The sequence below is a fragment of the Xiphias gladius genome, chromosome 22 (genome assembly GCF_016859285.1).
Source record: "Xiphias gladius isolate SHS-SW01 ecotype Sanya breed wild chromosome 22, ASM1685928v1, whole genome shotgun sequence".
Taxonomy (NCBI): Eukaryota; Metazoa; Chordata; class Actinopteri; order Istiophoriformes; family Xiphiidae; genus Xiphias; species Xiphias gladius.
The window spans coordinates 6296343-6318281 of record NC_053421.1 but is presented as its reverse complement, the minus strand read 5'-3'; the positions used below and the strand labels follow the sequence as shown (position 1 = coordinate 6318281).

Here is a 21939-nt window from a genome sequence, read left to right as displayed (position 1 = left end):
AACATACTGCCTTGTACAGATACCGAACCAGACCTTTCTCAAACTGCATTTTCGTATTCGACAAGTGTTCGACAAGTGATGTCATTTCACTGAACTGATTGCTACTTTGCCATGCCCTCGTCAGGATCAAAGCTAATTTTTGCTACATTAGAGGGCACTTTGCGCAAGTGTACTGTGTGTCGATCTGGAGTGTTTACATGCGGTTCACTCCCTGAGGATTTTGTATTATTGTTGTCACACTATACAGAGCACAGCCACTTGTATTGTTCTAATACACCACCGGTAGTTTTGAAAAGAGCTGAGCAATCACTGAAAGACTTACATTATCCTCCAGTCTTTGATCGCTATTCATGTGTCGGCACTAAGTAATCTTCCCCTCTAATCTCATTCACAGATATAAATAAACAAGTAATGCTCTAAATGAGAGAGAGCACATGAGTGAACATCCAGAGGATTATGGTAATTTGTGGATAAATGGAGGTGTTTAAAATTGTGACTTTTTATTAAGAAAGTTACCTCCTGAAAAAAACAAAAAAACATCTGCTTTTCACTCCATGAACCTGGAGGAATTAATCAGTAAATTATATTTCACTTAAATATTCCAAATGAGTAATTGATGAAGTGGTGATCTATTCATGTTTTTTGGCTCGTGTAGACAACAAATATTGTATTAGCTGTCACTTAATTTGTTGCTCAAGAAAGTGTTGCTCCATAAAAGTCAAGTTCCCCTTGGAGTTACTTAGATGATATAGATACTTCAGTATTTTCTCAGTAGTGATTAATAAGTTATTCATAAATAAGAGCCCAAAACACTAAATACCATCCAAATCACATGCTCATATTGCTGATTGATTTTTAGGACATTGCTCTTTTTTTCTAATCTCTTCCAACTTGACATTTGGAAAGTCAGAAATCAATTATGTCTCCTTCGCAAATGAAAGGCGGAAAAAACTAGTATATGACTTTAAAGTCAGCCTAGCTCGCCTTTGACACGGCACATTACAAAGGGAAAGGAAAATCACACTGCATACCTGATCCGTAAAAAAAAAAAAAAAAGCCTTTGAAATGGATTGCTGGGTGGGATCCAGTCTGGCACAAGTCATGGCATTGATGGCACAGCCCCTGGGCGCAGGGATACTTGGCCTGGACAAGACGGTTGCTGGGCCCGTATCAGTGGGCACTGGCCCATCCTCTGGGAGCTCCTAAGCCATGCCTTCTGAAGAAGAACTGATGGGGTTGGCAGCACATATGGGCATGCCACGGGTTTTATTTCAGTCAAACAGCCCCGATGTTATCGTCTTCAGTCACCAGCACAGCAGCATCACCAAGGCTGACCGAGATGATTGGGCTTCACAGGAAAAAACACGCAAATTAACTTCAAAACAAAAAGTTTTTCTTTGTTCCATCTGCACCGTTTTTGCAGCGGCTATACATCCTAGGTGCCCAAGTCTAATTGCACACCACCATTTCTATCTTCCATATTGTGTTCAGGTGACAATTTGTTCCAGCTAATTGGAAATTTTGCGTCAGGCTGCCCCGCGCAAAACATCAGCCTATGACAAATGACACTGATATGTTGAGCATGGATTCTGCTAGCCTCCACTGTTATTCAAGCCAAAACAGGAAGTTGACAGCTGCAACAGTTTTCAGAAATAGTTAGTTGATAACCATCCACGGGGTAATGAAACTTCCACCTTTGATGAGAAGTTGAAAAGAGAGTGTTTCACTGTTGGCTTGGCAGAACATTAGACATGACTGCAGGCAGACAGGGGCGGGTGAGGGATCGAGCCGTTTTAATAGGGCTCATCCAGAGGTGACGAGTGCACTACATGCACTGAACTGGAGGTGTGAGCCGGGGCTGCCAGTACATATCTTTTGTCTTTCATTATCTTTATTTCCTTATTATTTTAAATGGCCGGTGTGTGTGTGTGTGTGTGTGTTTTTTTTTTTTTTTTTTATTCACTAGAAGCTTTTTTGATATCCATTTAGATTGGAGCTTCATTAAAAAACCTCAGACAATGGAGTGACTTCTAATTAAGAAGCGCTGCATCTGGCCCCTGGCACCCTATCCCGTTGTTCCATCTATTTTGCTGGGGAGAATTCATTTGTTTCTTAATTAAGAAAAACACCAATAGCGTGAAAAATCTGCTTATGGTACCTGAATCCTAATTAGTTAAATAGTGCGGGGAAGGGGAAAACACATTCCAGTAGCCCTAGAAATGAACTCAGAGCTGATAAAAATGAACTAACTAGCCTTGCATAAATCGAAGCTGGGGAGAAAGTGTACCATCATTATGGCTAAGACAATATGCAAACTATCTTCAAAGAAATCAAATTGCCGGAATGTTTTCATTTGCATGTATTAACCATTAACATAATGAGGAGAAGTGACATTGGACCCGGATTGTGTGTCTGTTCGGATTGATAACTCTGCTGCATCTGCAAATAGTCTCCTCTGCAAAATTATGCTAGCAGTCAAATCAGTGTTGAACTGTGGAGGGAGAGGGAGAGTGATGGAGAGAGTGGGAGAAAGAAAGGGACAGAGAACGAGAGAGAGGGAAGAGTGGACGCTTTTTGCTTTTTTCCGTTTTATCAGGGAGCTCTGTGCAAACCTGCTGCAGTGTTGAATCGGAGCCATCATCCTCTGACAGCTATCCTTAAACAGGAAGGGGCCGCGAGTCATTGTCTCTATGGCTCTGCGGAAGACTGCTGTGTGTGTGACTTTGTGTCTTTTCATTCGTGTGTGGGTTTGGGGTAGAGGGACGTAGGGGGATGTGCCCATGTGGCTGCTAGCTGGAGATGGACCTCGAGTGGGCACACTTCACACACCCCCCCCCCCCTCCCCGGTACATATCGGACACATTGTACGCACACGCCTGCAAAGAGACTCATGCGTACATATGTCACCCCCCCCCCTCAAAACACACACACACACATCTGAGTGCTTCCAGGATACCAAAGGCTCACTTATCTGTTCTGTAAAGACTCACTATGGCCCACATTGGCGAGTTGGCGGGCAACCAGCCAAATCCACTGTGTGTTCTTCTACTGCAGGCGTCATGCAAAACACTGAACTGTCTTCAATATTCAAAATGATTTTTCCAACATGCTATTTCCCAGGATCAGCCTCTTAGGTCAAATTATTCAATTAAGTGTCTGTTTATTACTGATACCAAAGCTGGGTGGCGGCTCTACTTATCACCTTTTTTGCAGATTGGTGTTCTCGCAGAATACTACCATAAAGATTGCCTTGGCTGTAATTAAAATGGCACAGAGACAAATTTGGTGCAGGGCTAAGACACGAGGAAATGAAGGAGGTAGGGGGAAATTGCAGGGGCTATGTTCTGTCATCCAATGAAAAAGTTTAGGCTGTAAAGCAGAAAAATTATTGTCAGAGCACTACTGTACAGCACAAAGGAGAAGGTATAAGAGGAAAAAATGCTACCTTATGGTGGCGTTGTTGTCATCGTGCTACATTTATGGGCAGAAAATGGTCAGGTAATGGGGCTGTTCTTTGTGATTCTGACTGAAGCAAGTAAACAGGACTCAGGCACGGTGTGTATAGCAGAGTGGATGCAGTTTAGACGTCGTAAACGCCAGCCGGGCTTGCGTCCATCCACAGGCCTCTGTGTTTGATGAGCTATTGGCAGGCTATGGTGACACGTGTTCCCGTGCCTCGTGGCAAACATACCTTTCACTGTCTTTGACTCCACAAGCCTGTGTGACTTCTCAGGGAAAAAATATGAAAGAAATCAAAGCGCCAATAAGCTGAGGGTGTTAAGCCAGGGAGAAAAAAGAGAAAAAGAAAGACCTGAGCGACTTTGGATTTTGACAGAATCTTCATGCGCTCTCTGACAAAAATTTGCATTGTTATCACAGATAACTGGTGATGTTTTTACTTGGTTGTACATTTTTGTGAAATATGTAAAATGTAAACCGAGCCTCTAACGATTCCCTTAATGACGCGGATCTTGCTTTTCTCCCCCGAATCGCGTCTTAGCGGGCTTCTCAGTGCGGGATGTCTGATATCTGAATATTAAAAAGGAGTTTCAAGCTCATCTGCAAATGTGATTTGCACATATCACACTTCTGCAGTCGTCAAGCTGCTTCATCGCCAAGCTTCTGAGCAAAGAAGGCTGGGGAGGGGAGGGAGAAAAAAGAAAAAGAAAGATGCACATATGGGATGCTATTGATATATTCCATTTCTGACCTAATTTAAATCCCTGCCAACAAGCTCATATGCATACTGTACATTTGCTAAATTACAGAGTGTAAACCTTGCCTTCTCACAGAGACAGGTGTAAACATCAATGTTGTCATAATGCACCACCAGTAAATATGATAATCGTGCCATGCTGCAATAGAGCACAAAATAATTTGGACATCATTTTGATGCCTGAGGGGCCCAGGGGAATGCCCTCCAGAACGAAGGTGGCCGATTGACATGCTATACACGCCAAGATATAATTATGGCTGCCTGTCTTTGTTCCTCCCAAGCTTCCTCTCAGAGCACTAGTAATTTGCTTGTGATATTTTGGTATTCTTTACGATTGAGTTATTCTCCATGGACTTCAGTATTACAAGGGTGTAAATGAAGATGCAAAGAAGCTGCTCAAAAGCCAAATCCGTAGTCGTAACTGTGAAACTGTGTAAGTGTATTACCGTATTGGTAAAGTTAATGCTGATAGGAAGAAGTTACTTTATAAACCTGATTTGAAATTTTATTCGGGATTCTGACACATAACGATTCCTGTTCCTTTCCATTTTGGGTGCCTGCTCCGAGTGTCATTGCTGGCTATCTGTGTGGGACATTACTGATAATAAGGGGCAATGCCAGAATATCTTTAGGGTATGCAGTGTGTCGAGCTGCGGTTTGTTGTCATGATAATCCCCTCATTTGTAATGTCGGGATCAGCAGGTTACGGCTCTCCACTTGCCTGCCATGTCAAGACTTGGGACTGGCGAGGTGGATTGTCATTTCTGAAGCAATATTTTGACAGCGCCTTCACTTTACTCGTATGCTGCAGCTCAAAGGTCAGAGCTGTGCCACTTCCATTTACTGTGTGTGAACACTCAATCCCTGAGGAGTGGAGCTCTCTACACCCTCCCCGCATTAGTCTCTCTCTCTCTCACACACACACACACACACACACACACACACACACACACACACACACACACACACACACACACACACACACACACACGTACATAGTCTTTCTTTCTTTCTTTCTTTCTTTCTTTCTTTCTTTCTTTCTTTCTTTTTGCCTCTCACCATTTAGCTCACTTGTTTTTGGCAGATAGACATCAAGGCTAGTCCCAGACAGAGTTTTTTAGTGGTTCTAAAGCTCCCAAATTGAAGGACAATTAAAACTTATAAACCTTTATAATAGGGTAAATGGAAAAAGGCAGCTCTGTTCGGTATAGCTCACTGTGATGCCTGATTTTCCCCTCCTGCCATCATACCAATTAGTGTATCGCAAAGACAGCCACCTCTCCCTCAGTCACTGCTGGTCTCGCCTGTCAGATATCACAAACACTGCTGGGTATTTTTAAAAAACATAGTCTGGTATGATTGTTGCAACTGCACAATGTCTCAATGGTGTAGCTGTCAACCATTTTCCTGTGTGCTCAGCGCCACTCCTCAGACACTGAGGCAGGTTATGTCAACCAAATAAGGCACTTGTCAGTAATACAAAAAGACATTGTTGCTGGTCCATTGTTACCTGCTCTGCCAGCTATCATATAGAAAGTGATGGAGTGACGGTGTTTTGGAGCACGGTGCAGCTCCATAGCCCCAGGGGTATTATGGGTGTAAATCTCCCTCACACAGTTCTGCTCCAGGCCAGGGAGAGTATCATCATTAGCCAGAGCAGATGGAGAGGCTTCAGCACTGTTTTCCTCTCTCCTCTGTCAGACTATACTGCTGGAATCTGGTTTGATACAATGTGAGTGGATAGGAGCAGCAGCCGAGCCCAGACAATGAATGATGAAATCCACATGAAATCAGACAAAAGCTACAGTGCACACGTAAGAAGACAGTCGGATTCATCATTTATTTGTGAAGTGATGATAGTGGAGGTGTGGCTAAGTATTGTCTGTGTTCATATGCTTGGGTTCTTTTGTTTCAGTGGAAAGGAAGCATCGTGCAAACGGGTTTCACTAGTAATGTCTCTGAATGCTTGATAATGAGATTAGAGCTGAATTCGATTAGTTGGTCGGTCGACAGAAAATGAACGTAACAATTTGATAGTCAATGAATGGTTTTAAGTCATTTTTCAAGCTGGTGTTGAACATTCTCCAGTCAAAGCTTCTCAAATGTGAAGATGTGCTGCCCTCACTTGTGTTCCATTACAGTAAATTAAATATCTTTGGGCTTTGGACTGCTGGTCAGGTAAAATAAGTGATGAAGAAGATGTCACCTTCGGCTCTGGAAACTTGTGATGGGCCTATTCCACTATTTTTTGATGATTTAACGGGTGAAATTATTGACACATTGCTCAATAATGAAAACAATAATTCATTACTGATACCATGGCTAAAATCTTGTGTTTTTGTTTATTATCTTTAAATATAACCATTGTATGCCACAGTTTTTAATATTTCCCCAACATTTTTATTTTTAGTATAGCAGTAAAAGTCTATGAAGATACACAGAGTAATCAAATTCTATTTGAGTAGGTAGTTTTTTATGACTTGAAGAATCCCCCCTGTTCAGTAGTATGATGAGCTGTACAAATTTAAGACAAAAATTGATCAGTAAACATGCAGGTTTTCCAGGTTTTTACTCTGGATTGGAGTACATTTCATAAAAAGCCAATATCAGCCTGACATAAAAGTTTAAGCCCAATTCCAAGCAGCTAATCAGTTCAATCATTTATCAATGAGGAGTATTTATCTCCAGCAGCCACTAGCTCCCCATTGATGCAGCAGTATTTCACAGTGTGCTAGAGGCCTGCTATCCAGGGTGCATGGTGTGTGTGTGTGTGTGTGTGTGTGTGTGTGTGTGTGTGTGTGTGTGTGTGTGTGTGTGTGTGTGTGTGTGTGTGTGTGTTCGTGTGTGTGTGTGTGTGTGTGTGTGTGTGTGTGTGTGTGTGTGTGTGTGTGTGTGCGCGTGCTGTCTGAAGCACTGGCAGAATCCTAATCTTCCAGCAAGAAGCTTCACATGGCCAGATCAAGAATTAGGAGGGAGGCTGAAGGGGGAGGAGGAAAAAAAAGCCCATCTCAGTCTGTGTTTTAAAGGACAGTGCTTTGAATGTCATTTGACAATTTCCTTTTAATTAGAACTAATTTACAGAAAGATGCCCACCAGCTAATCTTTACAGGATAATTAACTTCTATTTTCTTTACTTTTAATTAAAAAGTGGAAAAGATTTAGCTGATCCATAAAGAATTGTTCTTTTGAAATGTTCATCAGACTTCACACTTCTTTGGCATTGGTAATATTTAGATCATATCTGCTACTCACAGTCTCCACTGAGTTATTGCAATGATTTTCTCCCCCTTATCCGAGGTATTAAGAAGTGGAACTATCAATAGTAGAAATAGGAACCAGAGGCAAATTAGAATTGAATTAATGAAGAATTTATTGCAAAAGGAACCCCCCATCCCTCACAATACTGGAATGAAATTGACATCTTAGATATATCCATTTCATAGAAATTCCTTGATGGGAAAATATTGTTTTATCTACATTATTAGATACAGTAATCATTTTTCTTTTTCTGAAGGCTCCCCATTAAATTCTTTGAAATGACGCTCGACTAAAAGCTATTTGTTGCAGAATCAGTTTCAGCGTTTACTATATTGCTATTTCAAACACCACACTGAGGCCGCTGAATGTGATGCTTTTCAGGTTAAACTGCAGCATCTTATTAAGCACTTACTTGGACATAGTGAAAGTGCCTGCTGCCTCTGCAGGATGAAACTCCCTCAGCCTCATCAGAGCCGATGGAGAAAAGTCTTTTCTTGCCACTGTTAGCACCTTCCAACAGACTTTTTACTTAGTGGAGATAAAGTGAGCCAATATGAGGTGAGCGTGCTGTAGACAGAGCTTCCACTCGTCTGCAGACAAGCCAATGGCTGAAGATGGATGCCCCCACTTAACCATGATAGCTCCCTGGAGGAGCCTCACTCAATGGCTTCATTAAAAGTGAACGTTCTAGTGAAAAGCTTGCTTATAAACCAGTAATTAAGACCACACATATTTTACCTGCTTTGTTTCAGCTGTCACATCCGGTGTAGAGGCACATGGTTAACTTTTATTTCCTTAGAAGTAACAGAATGACACTAATAAATCATTCAGCCAGAGGAGAAGCAAGTCTGTAACAGGAAGGACCCAGCAAAACCCACCATTTTAACAGCACTTTAATCTGTTTGTTGCCCCTGCAAAGCAAATCCTACCCTGCAAGGGAGGCATTAGCTAAGCCCATATTATTTGGAGGACAAGCTTGGTGACTTTTATGGACCAAACATGGTACCAGTGTCCACTTGGACGTGTGTTTGTGTGTGTCTCCGTACACTCTAGAGAGACAAGTAGATGCAGTAGAGTGAAGTAGGACCCAGCTAACTCCACAGAGAAACTGGCTGGCATCTGCTGAAGCCCTCGGGCACGCTCAGAGGTGCCTCCAGCATTTTAATGGCATAGTCAAATGCCAGCATGTTTTCATGCCATTCCAATTCAAATTCATTGGATAAAGAAGTAAGAGCGTGTTATTCCCCTTCAACAGTCCAGACAGAAACACTGGGCGCAACAACACAGAACTTAGCAACTCTGCAAACATGCTAGGATCCAACGTTGTGTCTGATTGGAATAACATACTCTACAGAATTATGTTAACAGCATTTGAAAATGTGAACAAAAATAAATCATAACATTATTCTGCATCTGGGTAACATTTTCAGTAGCTCTGCAGACAGTGATAGTGATACTGTTTCCCAGTCGATGGGTGTGTCAACCTCTTACTGCGTGAAGCATAAACGTACAGTAATGTAAACCTAGTGGGCCATCTAAATGCATGATGTCATCAGACATCATGCATTTAGATACCTTGTCATACCTAGTGCTGCAGCCTCACAGAAGAGATGGTATGTCCCTGTGTGTGAGCGTTTTACAAGGATGTGAATAAATTTATTCATCCCCCTGATGAACCCGCCCTCCCTCTTTTTTCACCACAATTGCCAGACAAGCGTTGGTGCTGAGTTTTCAAGCAGTTTGTTGACTGTTGATTGTAAGTGCCCAAATTTAAGAAGGCAGCCATTTCTAATCACGAGAATTACATTGCTTAGCAACCGGAAAATCAAGTTAAACAATACCATTGCTTATATTTGGTCACACACTGCAGCTCTGAGAACACATCAGTCTCCACTGAAGCTGTTCCACGCTCCTCCCAGCAAACACACACATTTACACACAAGCAGCCATTCATAGACAATATACAAATGGTAATTTACTTTTGACTTGTGTTACAGCATTCGCTCCACATTTAGTTTGATCACAGTGTACAAGTAGGAAAAAGGCGCTTTTTTGTAACATTTACACAGTATGAAAATTCCTTTGAGGGTTCCTGTAGCATATTAAGCTATTAAGAGTTGCGTAAATGGTATCTATTTCATTACAGTGATCAAGGATTAAATTAGAGGCTTGAGCCCTGTAACATACACACTAAGTCTCCTCTAAAGCTGAGGGAACCCTCTGCTTCCCAAAGGTCATTAGAGCGAAGGAGAGAGTATGGCCCCCAGTCTCTCCTCGCCTCTCTCCACTTTCTCCTCCCTCTCTTCCTCGTCTCTCTCACACTTCCCGACCCTTCCTGCAAGATGAGATGAAATTGTTTTTTCTGTCTTCACACTCTGTTGTCAGAGAGCAAGTGTTAATCTATTTTTTTTTTTTTCTCCAGCTGTGGGGGTAAACATATGAATGTGTATCTAAGCCTACCTGGCTCACAACGTAGAGCTACTTGCAACTTGAGACAAAGTCTATATTTCTATATCTCCTCCCCTGCAGAAGTTTGAAGAGTCCTGCAGAGTATGTGTGTGTTCACCTGAAAGTGAGGAAGGCGCAGTATCAGTGTTGGCACAAAGGGCCAGTCACAGGGAGCAGAGCTGGCAGGGGTTGAGCGGTGTGGCCCTGTTGGATTTTAGGGCTGCATTATGCATTCATGTTTAGTCTCAGGTGCTACGTTTTATCCCCAGGCCAGCTTGGACACATTTTCAATGGACCTTTTGGATGAAAAACTGTATAGGTGGGAGCAAAAATGATTTCCATGCTTATAGAGATCTGCCGCTTTGTTCTGTCAGATTCAATTACCTCACCTCTAATTAGGGAGCTATAGAGGAGGCTGGGTTTGTGATCCACACATCACACTGTGGAGCCTGCTGATAATGTGAGGTATCGCTATCACAGCCCGGCCACGAGCTCCCCACATTGCGGACGGCTGAAAAAGCATGCGATGAAATGAACAGTGTCAGTCATACAGTTTTGCTCATGCATACGTTTGTTTGGAGCTCCTCTTTTTTTAAAGTGTGACTTTCTAAGGCAAGGTTGGAACATCTGTGCGTTCTCGTACATTTTCTGTTTAAGTCCACTGAGGCACAGACTTGTGTGTTTTCCTGAAAGAAATGCTTATTCCACCACCTCTGTCCGTACTCCTCTCTTCCCTGCTCCCCTTCCTCTGTGACTCATTAATCCTCTGTCCATCATATGGTCTCGGAGTATCACCCCATTTTATAGACTCAGCGGGGGCATTACCATATCCCTCTCCGGCGCTCCACTCCGCATGGCCGATCCCTATCAGACAGAGGCCATGCCATGAACAAAAGAGCCACTGTGATCAAGCCTGCATTCAGCTACCAATGTCTCTATTAGCATTGGCTGCTGCTGGCTGCTGCTCCTGCTGCATGACTGTTTGAACAGGGATGAGATTTCTCAGTCAGCAGAGGAAGAGTCTGATGAATGTGGATGATACAGTTCAGGGTGGAGGGAGTGGATGACAAGGCCATAGGGGGTAGGGATACCTGGACACTGACCCTGATTGAGAGGAAGTTCTGACAGGGTGCAGTTTCCTAAAACACCCTTATAAAATTGGACAGATATCAGTCTTTGTGCTAGGATGATTTTGGCAAACCCAGCCTTTCCAGAAAGTAAAGCTCATGAAGTAGCACTTGACTGTCGGAACAGAACAGCTGTCAGGCATAAGGTTACAGATAATTATAGTAGGGCCGCAAGTACCGATTATTCTCTTTATTAATCTAATGATTATTTTTCATGATTATCTGATTAATTGTTTAGTCGAGTGGTTCCCAACCTTTCTGGCTTGTGACCTCTGAGAAATGAAGCAAAGTCTACTTTCGACCCCTCATCACAGGTTATGGCCTTAATGAAGACCACGAGGGATTTTCTTTTTCATATTGTTACATCTCAAGGAATTTTAGAGGCCCGAATAAGTAAAAGTATCCAGGATTTCAGCAGAAAAAAAAAAATTTCTAATGAAACATAACTGTGTGTGACGAATGTTTTTAAATTTTAATTGATTTTTTTTTTTTTTTAAACAATATACTTTTATGATTTATACCTACGGGTTAGGAACCGCCCATTCGGTTATGGGTAAAATGTGAAAAATGCCTGTCGAAAGTTCTGAGAACACAAGGTAACTTGCGCATTTTGTCTGAACAAAGCCGGAAGATGTTCAGTTTTAAATTATATTAAAAAATATAAAAGTAGCAAATCATGACATTTGAGAGGCTGGAATGTGTGGCATTTTTGCTTGATAACTGAAATCAGTCATTAATCAAAATTGTTTCAGTTCAAGGCTAAATTAGTTTGTCCTCGTGTGGTTATTGTAATCTAACAACACTGATTTTTTTTTTTAGCAACAGGATTTCAGAAAACTAGAGGGGGATAATTTCCAAAGCGTAAATATTTCAAAATTTAATAAAAAAAAAATCACCAGCTGATGGTGGCTTCTTTTTTCCTCTGTAAACACTATAAAAGTTTGAGACACCCACTTGGAGCTGAGCAGTCTTCTCAGATTGCAATGCCAGAACAAAGCAGATGCAGCTGATTGAAAACACCGCATACAGTAGATTCCCAAAAGATTCCCGAATAGCTTTCCAAAATAATCTTTACGCTGTGTTGCCACTTCCCAGATCACCTCTGTGTGTCTGTTGTCATGAGTTCACCCATTGAAAGTGGACTGCTCTGTGGTCAAGTGCAATGCAGATGCTCTCTGCGCGGTGTCGTTAGCCATCTAAACTTCACAGGAGGCTGGATAAGAGGGTGAAGCAGCAGACATTCCTCTGGCCCAATTCGTCAGCAGACCCTATAGAAATGCACCAACAAGCGCGGGTCACACAGTGAATGTGACAGGATTTTAAACAGTACACAACTAAATATAGCAGGAACGCCACTATCAGAAAATGAGTTAGGAGTGTGGTGCTAGTCGTTTAGAAAGTCATTATTCTTATCATTGCTGTCTCTGAAATAATTTCAGGTCTCTCCATGCAATGAATACTGTATAATAAACTAAACATGTGAGAATGCGAACAAACTTTGGTAATCTACGCGGTCCCCAAGAAGTAGCCATCAGACCCCCTTTAATGTCTCTGACTGGGTGGAGTATTTCATTTTTCCATATTCAGCAAGGCCCACCGTATCTCTATCAGTTAAAGAATGCTCCATTTAGTTACTATCTGTTAGAGTGGGGAAGTGAGATGCCCTTATTCTGAGTCTATTAAACCTCAGTTCTATCGCATCTTATCTACCTAATCTTTGTGTCTTATTGACCATGAAGTTTATCTTTAATCTCCCTTATTATCGCACAACACTGTAGGTCTATTTTCTATGGTGCAATAGTGCTGCTGTATTTGCCGGCAACAGAGGAAGAATCGTTTAGTTGTACACACAGTTCTTATTCAGCTGTGTAATGGAATGTGTACAGAGTGTGTGTATAGAAATGTATTTCCCCGCTTTCTTTCACACTGTCTTCAATTGCCTTGGCAGGAGCTTTTAACGCCAGTCATACAATCTCCCCTTGATACTGCGATATTTATCTCTCAGTATCATCTTAAGCGATGGTAGACTCATCGAGTCACTTCACGCTTCACTTCACTCCTTAGCGAATCAGCAGAAGGCATCAGATAAGATCATAAAACTGTATCCTAATTTAAAAGCAGCACTCTGCCTCCACAGTGTCTATTAGAGATCTGTGTGCTAATTCTTTTCATGTCCGGGGCTCCTGCAGATGTAGGTTTCTACAAAGGAGTAATTTATAAGACTAATGAAAAGAGCAAGCAGTTTGTGGACATCAGGGGGGTCTTTTATGAGGCTCGGTGTGGGAAGAAAGAGAAACAGGAGAGGCACACCAGCCCCACTTTCTGAACTGAAATTATTGCTTTATTAAAGCTGAGGAGCTCACTCCCTCTACAATAGAACAAACACACTGAAAGGTGTCGAGAGGATATCAATGTACTCTGTTTGAGCTCCAGTATGATGCGCAGGAGGCTGCAACATAGCTCATGTGTGACAGGCAGAGATGGAGACAGCATCCGCATCTAGCAGGCAGTGATGGCAGCACTTTTGATATGATTATTCAGTTTAAACACAGCTGATGTCTATTTTTAGTATGAATTTGCCTTTTTTATGAAAATAACACAGGTTTTCAGCTCAGAGTTTATTATTTCTAATATAAACTAACCTTTAACTTGAGGTGAGTGTTCCATCACTTCTTTGCTATGGTAACTCGTGTGCTGGAGACATGTTTAGGTGGGAGAAGAGGTGTGCAAGATGCACATTATCTTAATAACATTCAAATGCCGGGTGAGATGTTTTTCAGAGCTAATACAATTCAGATAGCAGTACAGTAATTCCATCAACGCCCTTGATTGAAGCAAAATGGTAATATGCAAATACCAAAAGAGATGTACAGCTACAAGCAAAACTCTGAAATCATTTAGATTTAAAGAAATAATATTGCACAGAGGGGGGAAAATTAATCACACGGAAAAGTGTCTCCTTTAAGATTGCACTGGTGTATTACCTCGAGGCATGGAATGTAAATGGAAAATCAACATTGTACCCTGTGATAAGGCTAACAAATTAATAAAAGTATTTTCTTTCCTCCTCCCATGCTGATGCCTGTATGAAAACTCTGGAAAGGAACTTTTTTTCCCCCTCCCTCCATCTGTGTGAGGTTTTGTTTTGCAGGTAGCGGGATTAACATCAATGCTCACCTTGGCTGCATGTCAGCTTGTTTTTCAGAGAGCACACAATCTCAAAGGGCTTATTCAATAGCCATAATGGAAGGACCTTTGTGAGATATTAGGGTAAAATAATATTCTTTATTGACATGGCTTTATATTTGTCTATACTGAATGTCTAAACAAGGAGTGTATAGACAGTAGAGTGCTGTGCTGTTCTTTGAATAGGATCTGCATTTGTAGTATTGCAACAAAAGAAACAAGGAGAGGCAGAAGTTTTTTTTTTCACGAAAGCCTGAAGGATGTGATGAAACTGCTGAACATCTCCCTTGTGTGTGTGTGTATATGTGTGTGTCTGTGTATGTATGTGTGTGTGTGTTCCCTCAGGTCCTTTGGAGGATGGCCTGGAGGAAGAGGAGGAGGAGTGCGTCTCCGAGGAGAACGAGCTCTTGGCCAAAGACGAGTTCTCGGTGGAGGAGAACTTCACCGCCGAGTTTGAGACTGAGAACATGAGCTGCGAAGACATGGAGTACTTCTGCAACAAAGGTTAGGATCATTTAGGTATTCTACACCGAAACTCCAGTAGTCGTTTTCCACAAGCAGTGCACATTGCTCTTTTTAATACCTAATATGAGACAATATGTTAATCAACCCTTGTGCCAAGCATCAAAAATAAGTTAAACTCCTGCCAATGGCTTCTAATAAAATTCCTCAACATGTTCAAATCAAACCTGGCAGAACTTGTGTCCGTATGAGAATTTCTCCCGCATCACTCCCTTGAGTTGAAACTATCCATTTTGATATTTGATCCCAGCAATCCACCCAAGAGCAGTGGTTTGATCTGAGAGAGAGATGGCATCGGCAACACTGGCTCTCCCTCTGTGATAGTGCTGTGAAGGTGTGCTACGGTACACCAATGCACTGGAGAGCGTAGTACTTCCCTTTGAGCCAGCGCTAAAGCTCTGTGAACACTCAGCAGCACCTGCTACTGCTCGGAGGTCCAGCACTATAAAGCGTCGCCAAATGCGCCCAAGTCCTCTTTGAACTCCAATTCAATTAGATTGCTTCTTTGTATGTTTGTTTCATTTCGGTCACACCTTGCCATCACAGGAGCTAATTTGTGGTCTGCTCCAGGTTACAGTGTGAAGATGACAGACTTGTCCCGCCTCCCTTCCCTTAACTCCCCCACTCACCCCCACCTCTCCCTACCCCCCGGTTGCGTGGCTTTCACTACCCCAGGTGTCCCCACTCTTCCAGGCACACGGATGCCATAAATTTGACTTTTTAATGAAGAACCTATGCTTTGAATGTCTGCCTCTTCTTTCTCCTTTCAAAGAGGAAATTGTTTAGAATTATTTCTTCACACTTCTAAACTGATGTGCCTCGTGGGATTACATTATTGGAGAAAAATAAATCTTTCATGTTTCAGGTAGGCTATGCCCCAGTAATCGTATCAATAATGTTTTCCTTTTGTTCTCTGGAAAAAGTTGAACGGCACAATTGTTCGGAAATTGCAATTACCAGCAACACCTCGTTTGCTTTACCCTTTGTCTCCTTCATAATGTGTCCTTACTCAAACTTCAAAGTACAATGTATGGTCTTGTAATAACCCAGTAGCTATGAAATAGATGGTGCAGTATACATTGGTGGTTACAGCAAGAAAAAAAAAGTACAACTTCTGAAAATCTTCAAAGAACCCTGTCAGAGCCGTTTGATATTCCCATTGTTTCGTAAAACCATGTGCAGAACTGGGCCTCAAATCTCCTTTCCGGTCCCTGTGTTTATGAATAAAGTCAACACTAAATAGCAATCCAAATTGTCAAATACTACTTTTAGGGGACACTAGTAATCTGGTCTTTTTCATACTCAACGTAAGTCAGATTTTTTTTATTACTCTGCTATCTAAGCTTACAGTAGCTAAGTCTCCCATTGCCTCCTAAGACCCAAATGATGTACTATCCAAATTTCCTTTTTCCTCGTGGCAAGTTGTGCGCAATCATCAGGTGTAGTCATTTTCCCCATGATCCCTTCCTCAATTAGATCTATTTAACTAATGTCGGAGTGGCTTAAATTTACCCCACTTATGTGAAACTGCTGTGAATTAAACAGGACGCAATCCTGGCGGCATTAAATGGTTTAAGTGTGTTATTCCTCGACTATAGGAGGAAAAAGAGAGCCCCCTTGATTAACTAAACCCTCTCAAATGTGATGGCGTGCTGTAATTAGCCCTGTGCGGACTTGAACGTGGGTTTTAAAGCAGCCACTCATCCCATGGCCTTTATCTTCTGCTGCTTCCCGGAGAATACGGTCTCCCGTGTAAGGTTCCTCCACTGAGCAGTGACTCTCTGGTCTTAGCTTAGCCTTGTATCTGTGTAGTCACTCTCTGAAATGGGCTTGTCAGGGGGACCTAAAACCTCCATTAAAAGTTTCAGTCTATAATAGGTATTAAAAAGCTGTAGGAACACAAAGAGGAGTACCAATTTTCATTAACATATGAAGCACTTATTAACTTTGATCAGAGTGCGGTGAAGTAGCAAAGCCGCTTAAAGGCGCAAAGGTCAAGAAGTTGAATGCCACCAAAGACTCAGCCATTTGCCTTACCCTTGCAGAAAAGGGACTCCCCAGATAAGTGCATGGAGCACCTTGATGTCCCATCTTGGTCTCAGGCTTGGGAACTTCTAAACTGGGTGATGGCTGACTCTAAAACCTGTTTAGTTAATGGTGTCATGGCTCTCACTGGTTTTTGGTGCCTCACATTGATGTGGTTTGTGAAGAGCTCTTGGCATCACATACGGGCGCCTGTTAACTTAAAAAGGGCAAAAGATGCTTTGGGAAATCCCCCAAATGCCAAACTGAGTGGGATCAATTCTTCAGACAAACGAGAGAAACGATAGTCAGGTATATACCAATGTTTATTACCCCCAAAACCCCCAGGTGTGTTTTTTTCCTTGTTTAATTTGAATAATTTTAGAGGCCCAAAAAGTGAAAATTCTCCAATAATTCCCAAAAACAAATTCAAAGGAATTTATACGAACAAAGATAACTATGTGTTGCAGACATAAGTTTTTTTTGGCCTTAACGCTTTTTCACGCAACCCCTCTGGTATGGAAAGCAACATAGTACTCTTACTCAAGTAGTGTACTTAAATACAATTTTGGGGTACTTGTACATCACTTTACTCGAGTATTTCCATTTGATTCTTCTTCAAACTTCAGAGGGGAAATATTGTACTATTCCCTCCAATACATCTATTAGACAGTATCAGTTATTAGTTACTTTGTAGGTTCAGATTTTAGATGCTAAGCATATGATCAACTAATAATAAATGCAGTATTTTTATAGATAAAACTACCTAGCTGCACATAAGGTTGTTAGAAGTAGCTCCACATCAAGCATCTTCAACATTAAATGTTTACATGTCAGTGTATTAGTATTAACAATCTTATAATAAGTGGAAGAACACATTAGAATGCCATTCTGCATAGTTAGTTCTTTTACTTTCGTTACTTTAAGTATATTTTGACGATAATACTTGTATGATAATTTGAGGATGCTCCTGTTTTACTTTTACTAAAGTATAATTTTGAATACAGGGCATAAAACTTGTATCAAAGTGTATTTGCACTGTGGTTTTACTACTTTTACTAAAGTAAAGGATCCAAGTACTTCTTCCACCACTACCTTCTAGATTTATGTTGTGACCCATTATGAAGGAGCTTGGTAGAATAGTAGAGCCCCAGAGAGAAGGAACACTGATTTAATACACATGGAATTAGAGGGGGTCTGCCTACCTATCAAGAGCTTTGTGAGGAAAAAAGCCACATATCTAAAGAAATAACCTTGGCTTTGCCTTGCGATTAAAACAGAATCTTACCTCAAACAACTTCTCCTGCTTGGTCAGTTTCACATTTATGGAGCTCTGCTTGTGAAGAGCCCACGGAATAAACAAGCTGACTCCACAGCAAAGATTTATACTCTATTGACACACCTGACTCCATAATTGTAAGAAAGACACCTTTTTTATATACACGGAGTGGTATTTTTTTTTTTTTTTTTTTTACTGAAATTGTGAAATTTCACCTTGCTGTTTTACCCCCTCTTTTATTGTTGGCTATCTGTGAAGTTCAGCACAGGGTGTTGCCACAAGCTGTTCCCTTTCTGTGTTCCAAGTGTTGTCTGATGACAAATGACTTCCTTAGTTAGCTCTGACAATAAATTTAAATGCCATTTCTTGTGTCTCATTTCCTAGATGTAAAACCTGTTTTTGTTAAATTATATTATAGGAAAATTTTCAGCTCTGCTTGATTCTCATGCTATTGTGAGTGTTTAGTGTGTGAGTGTCAGGATACATCAAGGTCAACTAAAGGGAACATTTGCACTCTCCTTCACTTTTCTTGCTAAATTACATAATTATAATGTAGGGAAAAACATTTTATTATGGTGGAAGTGACAAGTGAAAGCTCAGCGCTCCATACCCAGGGCTCAACACTAAATAACAAACCCACCTTGATCCTTCAAATAACCTCTAAGTGGGTAACTGAAGTACAGCAGTCAGAGACTTACAGTAACAAACAGAAAGTGCAGAATTAATTATGCCACTCTTTGTGTAACACAGAAGTAATCAGAATTTCCAGCAACAGAGGAGGAAGATCTCCTTGGCTCTTTCGCCACAGCCACCAGTGCCCAGAATGGTAAATGTGGAATTTTAATGCACAGTTGATGCTGGAGAATATGGGGAAATGCTAATTTGTGGTGCGATAAGATGAATCGAGTCATCCCTTTAGCCCCATTTGACTCAGTGGAGGAAATTAATCATTAATGTTTGTTAAGTATGACAATCTAACTGGGCCAGATCTACATGCTCAGAGACTGAGGCAGAGTGAGATAAAGACCCAGGCTGCAGACAGGGAGGAAAACTGCCAGATTCTGTAATGATGGGAATTTATTGGCATTTAAAGAGACAGTGGCAAGGCATTTCACTAATAGCCTCCCTCCATTGGAGTGCTCTGCCTGCCACAAATTGCATGCAATTCAAACCTATTTTTCAGATAGCAGAGAAGTCTTACAGCTATGCTTGACTTTGGTGAAAAAGGTTGCTTCCTGGAATTGACTCTATCTGCTGCAGCATAATCTGCATCAACAACTAAATATGCAATATCAACTGACTAGCACCACCACTGCTGGGGGGTTGGCCTAATATTACATTCTGAAAATCATTACAAACTCCAACACCAGCGACATTGTGATGGGTTTAGAAAAGTGGCAGCAGGTTAAAGTCATCGAGTCTACAATTCAGTAACATATAGAACTGTGCAATCCCATACTTAAACTACCAGACGCCCAGACTTAAAACTACTTAAACTCTATTTTGCAGAAATTGCGACCCGTCTCTACACTCAGTGGTCAGGATTAGAGTTCTCAGAGCTCCTTAAAGTCACACACGAGAGATTGACATTTTCAAGGGCTTCTTTGGCAGAGACAATGCTAAAAGGGAGAGAAAAAGCCAATATGACTTTGTTGCTACCTTGCTCGAGGAATTGTTTGTGTAAATCGCCTATAAGCTTATTGACCTGAATGTGTGGCACGCTGCGTGTGAGTGCGATTTGGCTAGAGAGCTGTCCTTTGATAGAGCAGCGATAGGGCTGATTTTAACAGCTCACTGGCTCCTCTTGCATGCCCGCCAACCCTGCACACAGCAGGCCACCTCGCCTCCCCAGCCGTCCCCAGCCCTCCCCGTCCCTTCTGTTCTCTTCAGCCTTCCCGTGCTCAACCTTAAGTATCTCCATTTGATTGCGCAAGGAAAGGAACCTAAGCCAGATGTAAATTATGATCTAGATGATAATGTAGAGGATGATCACAGACTGCAGAGGGGTTCAATTCAAATGATAAAACAGTCTCTATTTCTTATAGTGGACCTCTGTGAATGAAGTGGAGCACCTCAAACCATTTATTTTTTATAATGGGAAGGTCAAAAATCCTATGTGATATAAAAAACCGCAAAAATAGGCCCCTATATTCCATGTATTCCAGGTTGTATCAAACTATACCGTAAGAACACGAGTGCTGTTCCAGCACTTCTTCCTCTGCTCTGCTTTTTCCTAGTGACATTTGTGCAGGAAACTTCATCAAAGCCCTGTGACATTGTTCCCTTGTGAGGTTGCCTGGGCGATTGTGTTTAAAATGCATTGCAAACTGTGTTAGATAGACGGCAGAAAATCCTTAATCACTGCTTAATTAAGGAATCATCTTGTAGCTTCATTTCCCGGGCTGTAATTAAACACTTCCAATACGTTTCGTTACAGGGCTTAACATGTTCGCCTGAGATCAAGGTAGTGCCTTTAATGTTATCTTGCCAGCTTTTTTTAAACTCCGCTCCATTGGAAGGAACTGTTGATATACGCCTTTGTTATCCTCGTCATAATACGAGCCTAGTATGCTAAAGAGGTTCTCCAGGCCCAACAATAAATAGTGGGGGAATTTAGTTGAGTGGGCTCCCTGATAATATACTGGGAGAGGAGGAGTAGGGGGAGAAATCGCCAGCCCAAGCAGACACTTGCATAAGCAAAACTGGGTCATAATGACCTCATGTATTGTAAGTAGGACATTTCTGCAGACTCCCCTTCAGTATCACTTTTTACTTCGTATACATCTCCTCTTTTAGAGCGAGGCAAAAAGCTGACATCCTTTTGGCAGTGTTCGCTACCTTCTTTGAAGTGAGCCATGTCAAAAACAGCTAAACAAGCATGGTGTGTGTGCTTGATCTGGAGATTAACTTAACTGAGGAAGGACGGTGCTGGAGTGAAGAAGTGTGCGTCCTGTGGCAGTTGTCACTGGAAATGTGATAAATAACACTCTGAAATGCTTTCTGGGGGCTGGGGAGCGGGTCAGACAGATGTTGTAAACAACCATATGACAACAGCATGTACAGTATGTATGTCTTATCATGTTTGGTGATAGGTGTGATTTTTTTTAATTATTTTTTTTAAACATGTTCTATCTAAGCCACATCTTAAAAATGTATGGTCTTTGTCATCCCAAAATATTATAAATCCACACATCCAGCACTTTTTTCCTTGCAGAGTGTACGAAGTGTAGTAATCCGTTGTAGTAACCCAGGCCTGTCCTTTACAGTTCACTCTTGGGTTTAAAACTTCAAAGGGATGAAAACGATATCGTGACAAAAGTGAAAGAAATGCTCTTCCACAAACTATCAACTACCACTACATGCCCTAAGCAGGTTTGCCTGAGTTTGGAGAGACACTCTGTGCAACCACTGTGTCACCCACATTGGATTTATTTAGAGCACTGATTTATGCGCCTATAAACGTTGAGTACAAACCATTCTTACTGTAGACTTGCAAAAATAGTGCATCTAAGAACACTCAACAAGCACTCCCATCAGTGTTACGGCTGCACACTCAGAGGCGGAGTCTGTTTAACAAGGTCTTTAAGCACTTACATCCAGGAGAGAGATACCCAAATATCCGTTAGCATGGTCTGTGTGAGCCCTGAGACTGTAAATCAGCCCTACATCCTATAACACACATTCTAGCTCGCTCCACAATAGATCAAACGGGAATAAATAGCCACCTCTCTCCCACACATTGCTTTCCTTCCTGTTCCATGGGGCTTCCTCCTGTTCCTGCAAGCACTCATGGGAACTCCTTTTACATAAAAGTGTGCAGCTGGACCTGGTGAGCTCAGAGCAAAAGTACATGTACAGAACTACGTATACACAAAAACACA

At 41.7% G+C, this 21939-nt stretch overlaps 1 protein-coding gene across 2 annotated transcripts in view; it reads left to right on the top strand.

The window, feature by feature from the left end:
- The window catches only part of zfpm2a (zinc finger protein, FOG family member 2a), a 120344-nt gene that overhangs the window by 18786 nt on the left and 79619 nt on the right, over positions 1 to 21939 (top strand). For both annotated transcript variants that reach the window (XM_040118368.1, XM_040118367.1), the window contains exon 2: positions 14581 to 14739. In XM_040118368.1, coding sequence (XP_039974302.1) covers positions 14581 to 14739 — 159 coding nt within the window. The remainder of the gene's footprint in view (positions 1 to 14580; positions 14740 to 21939) is intronic.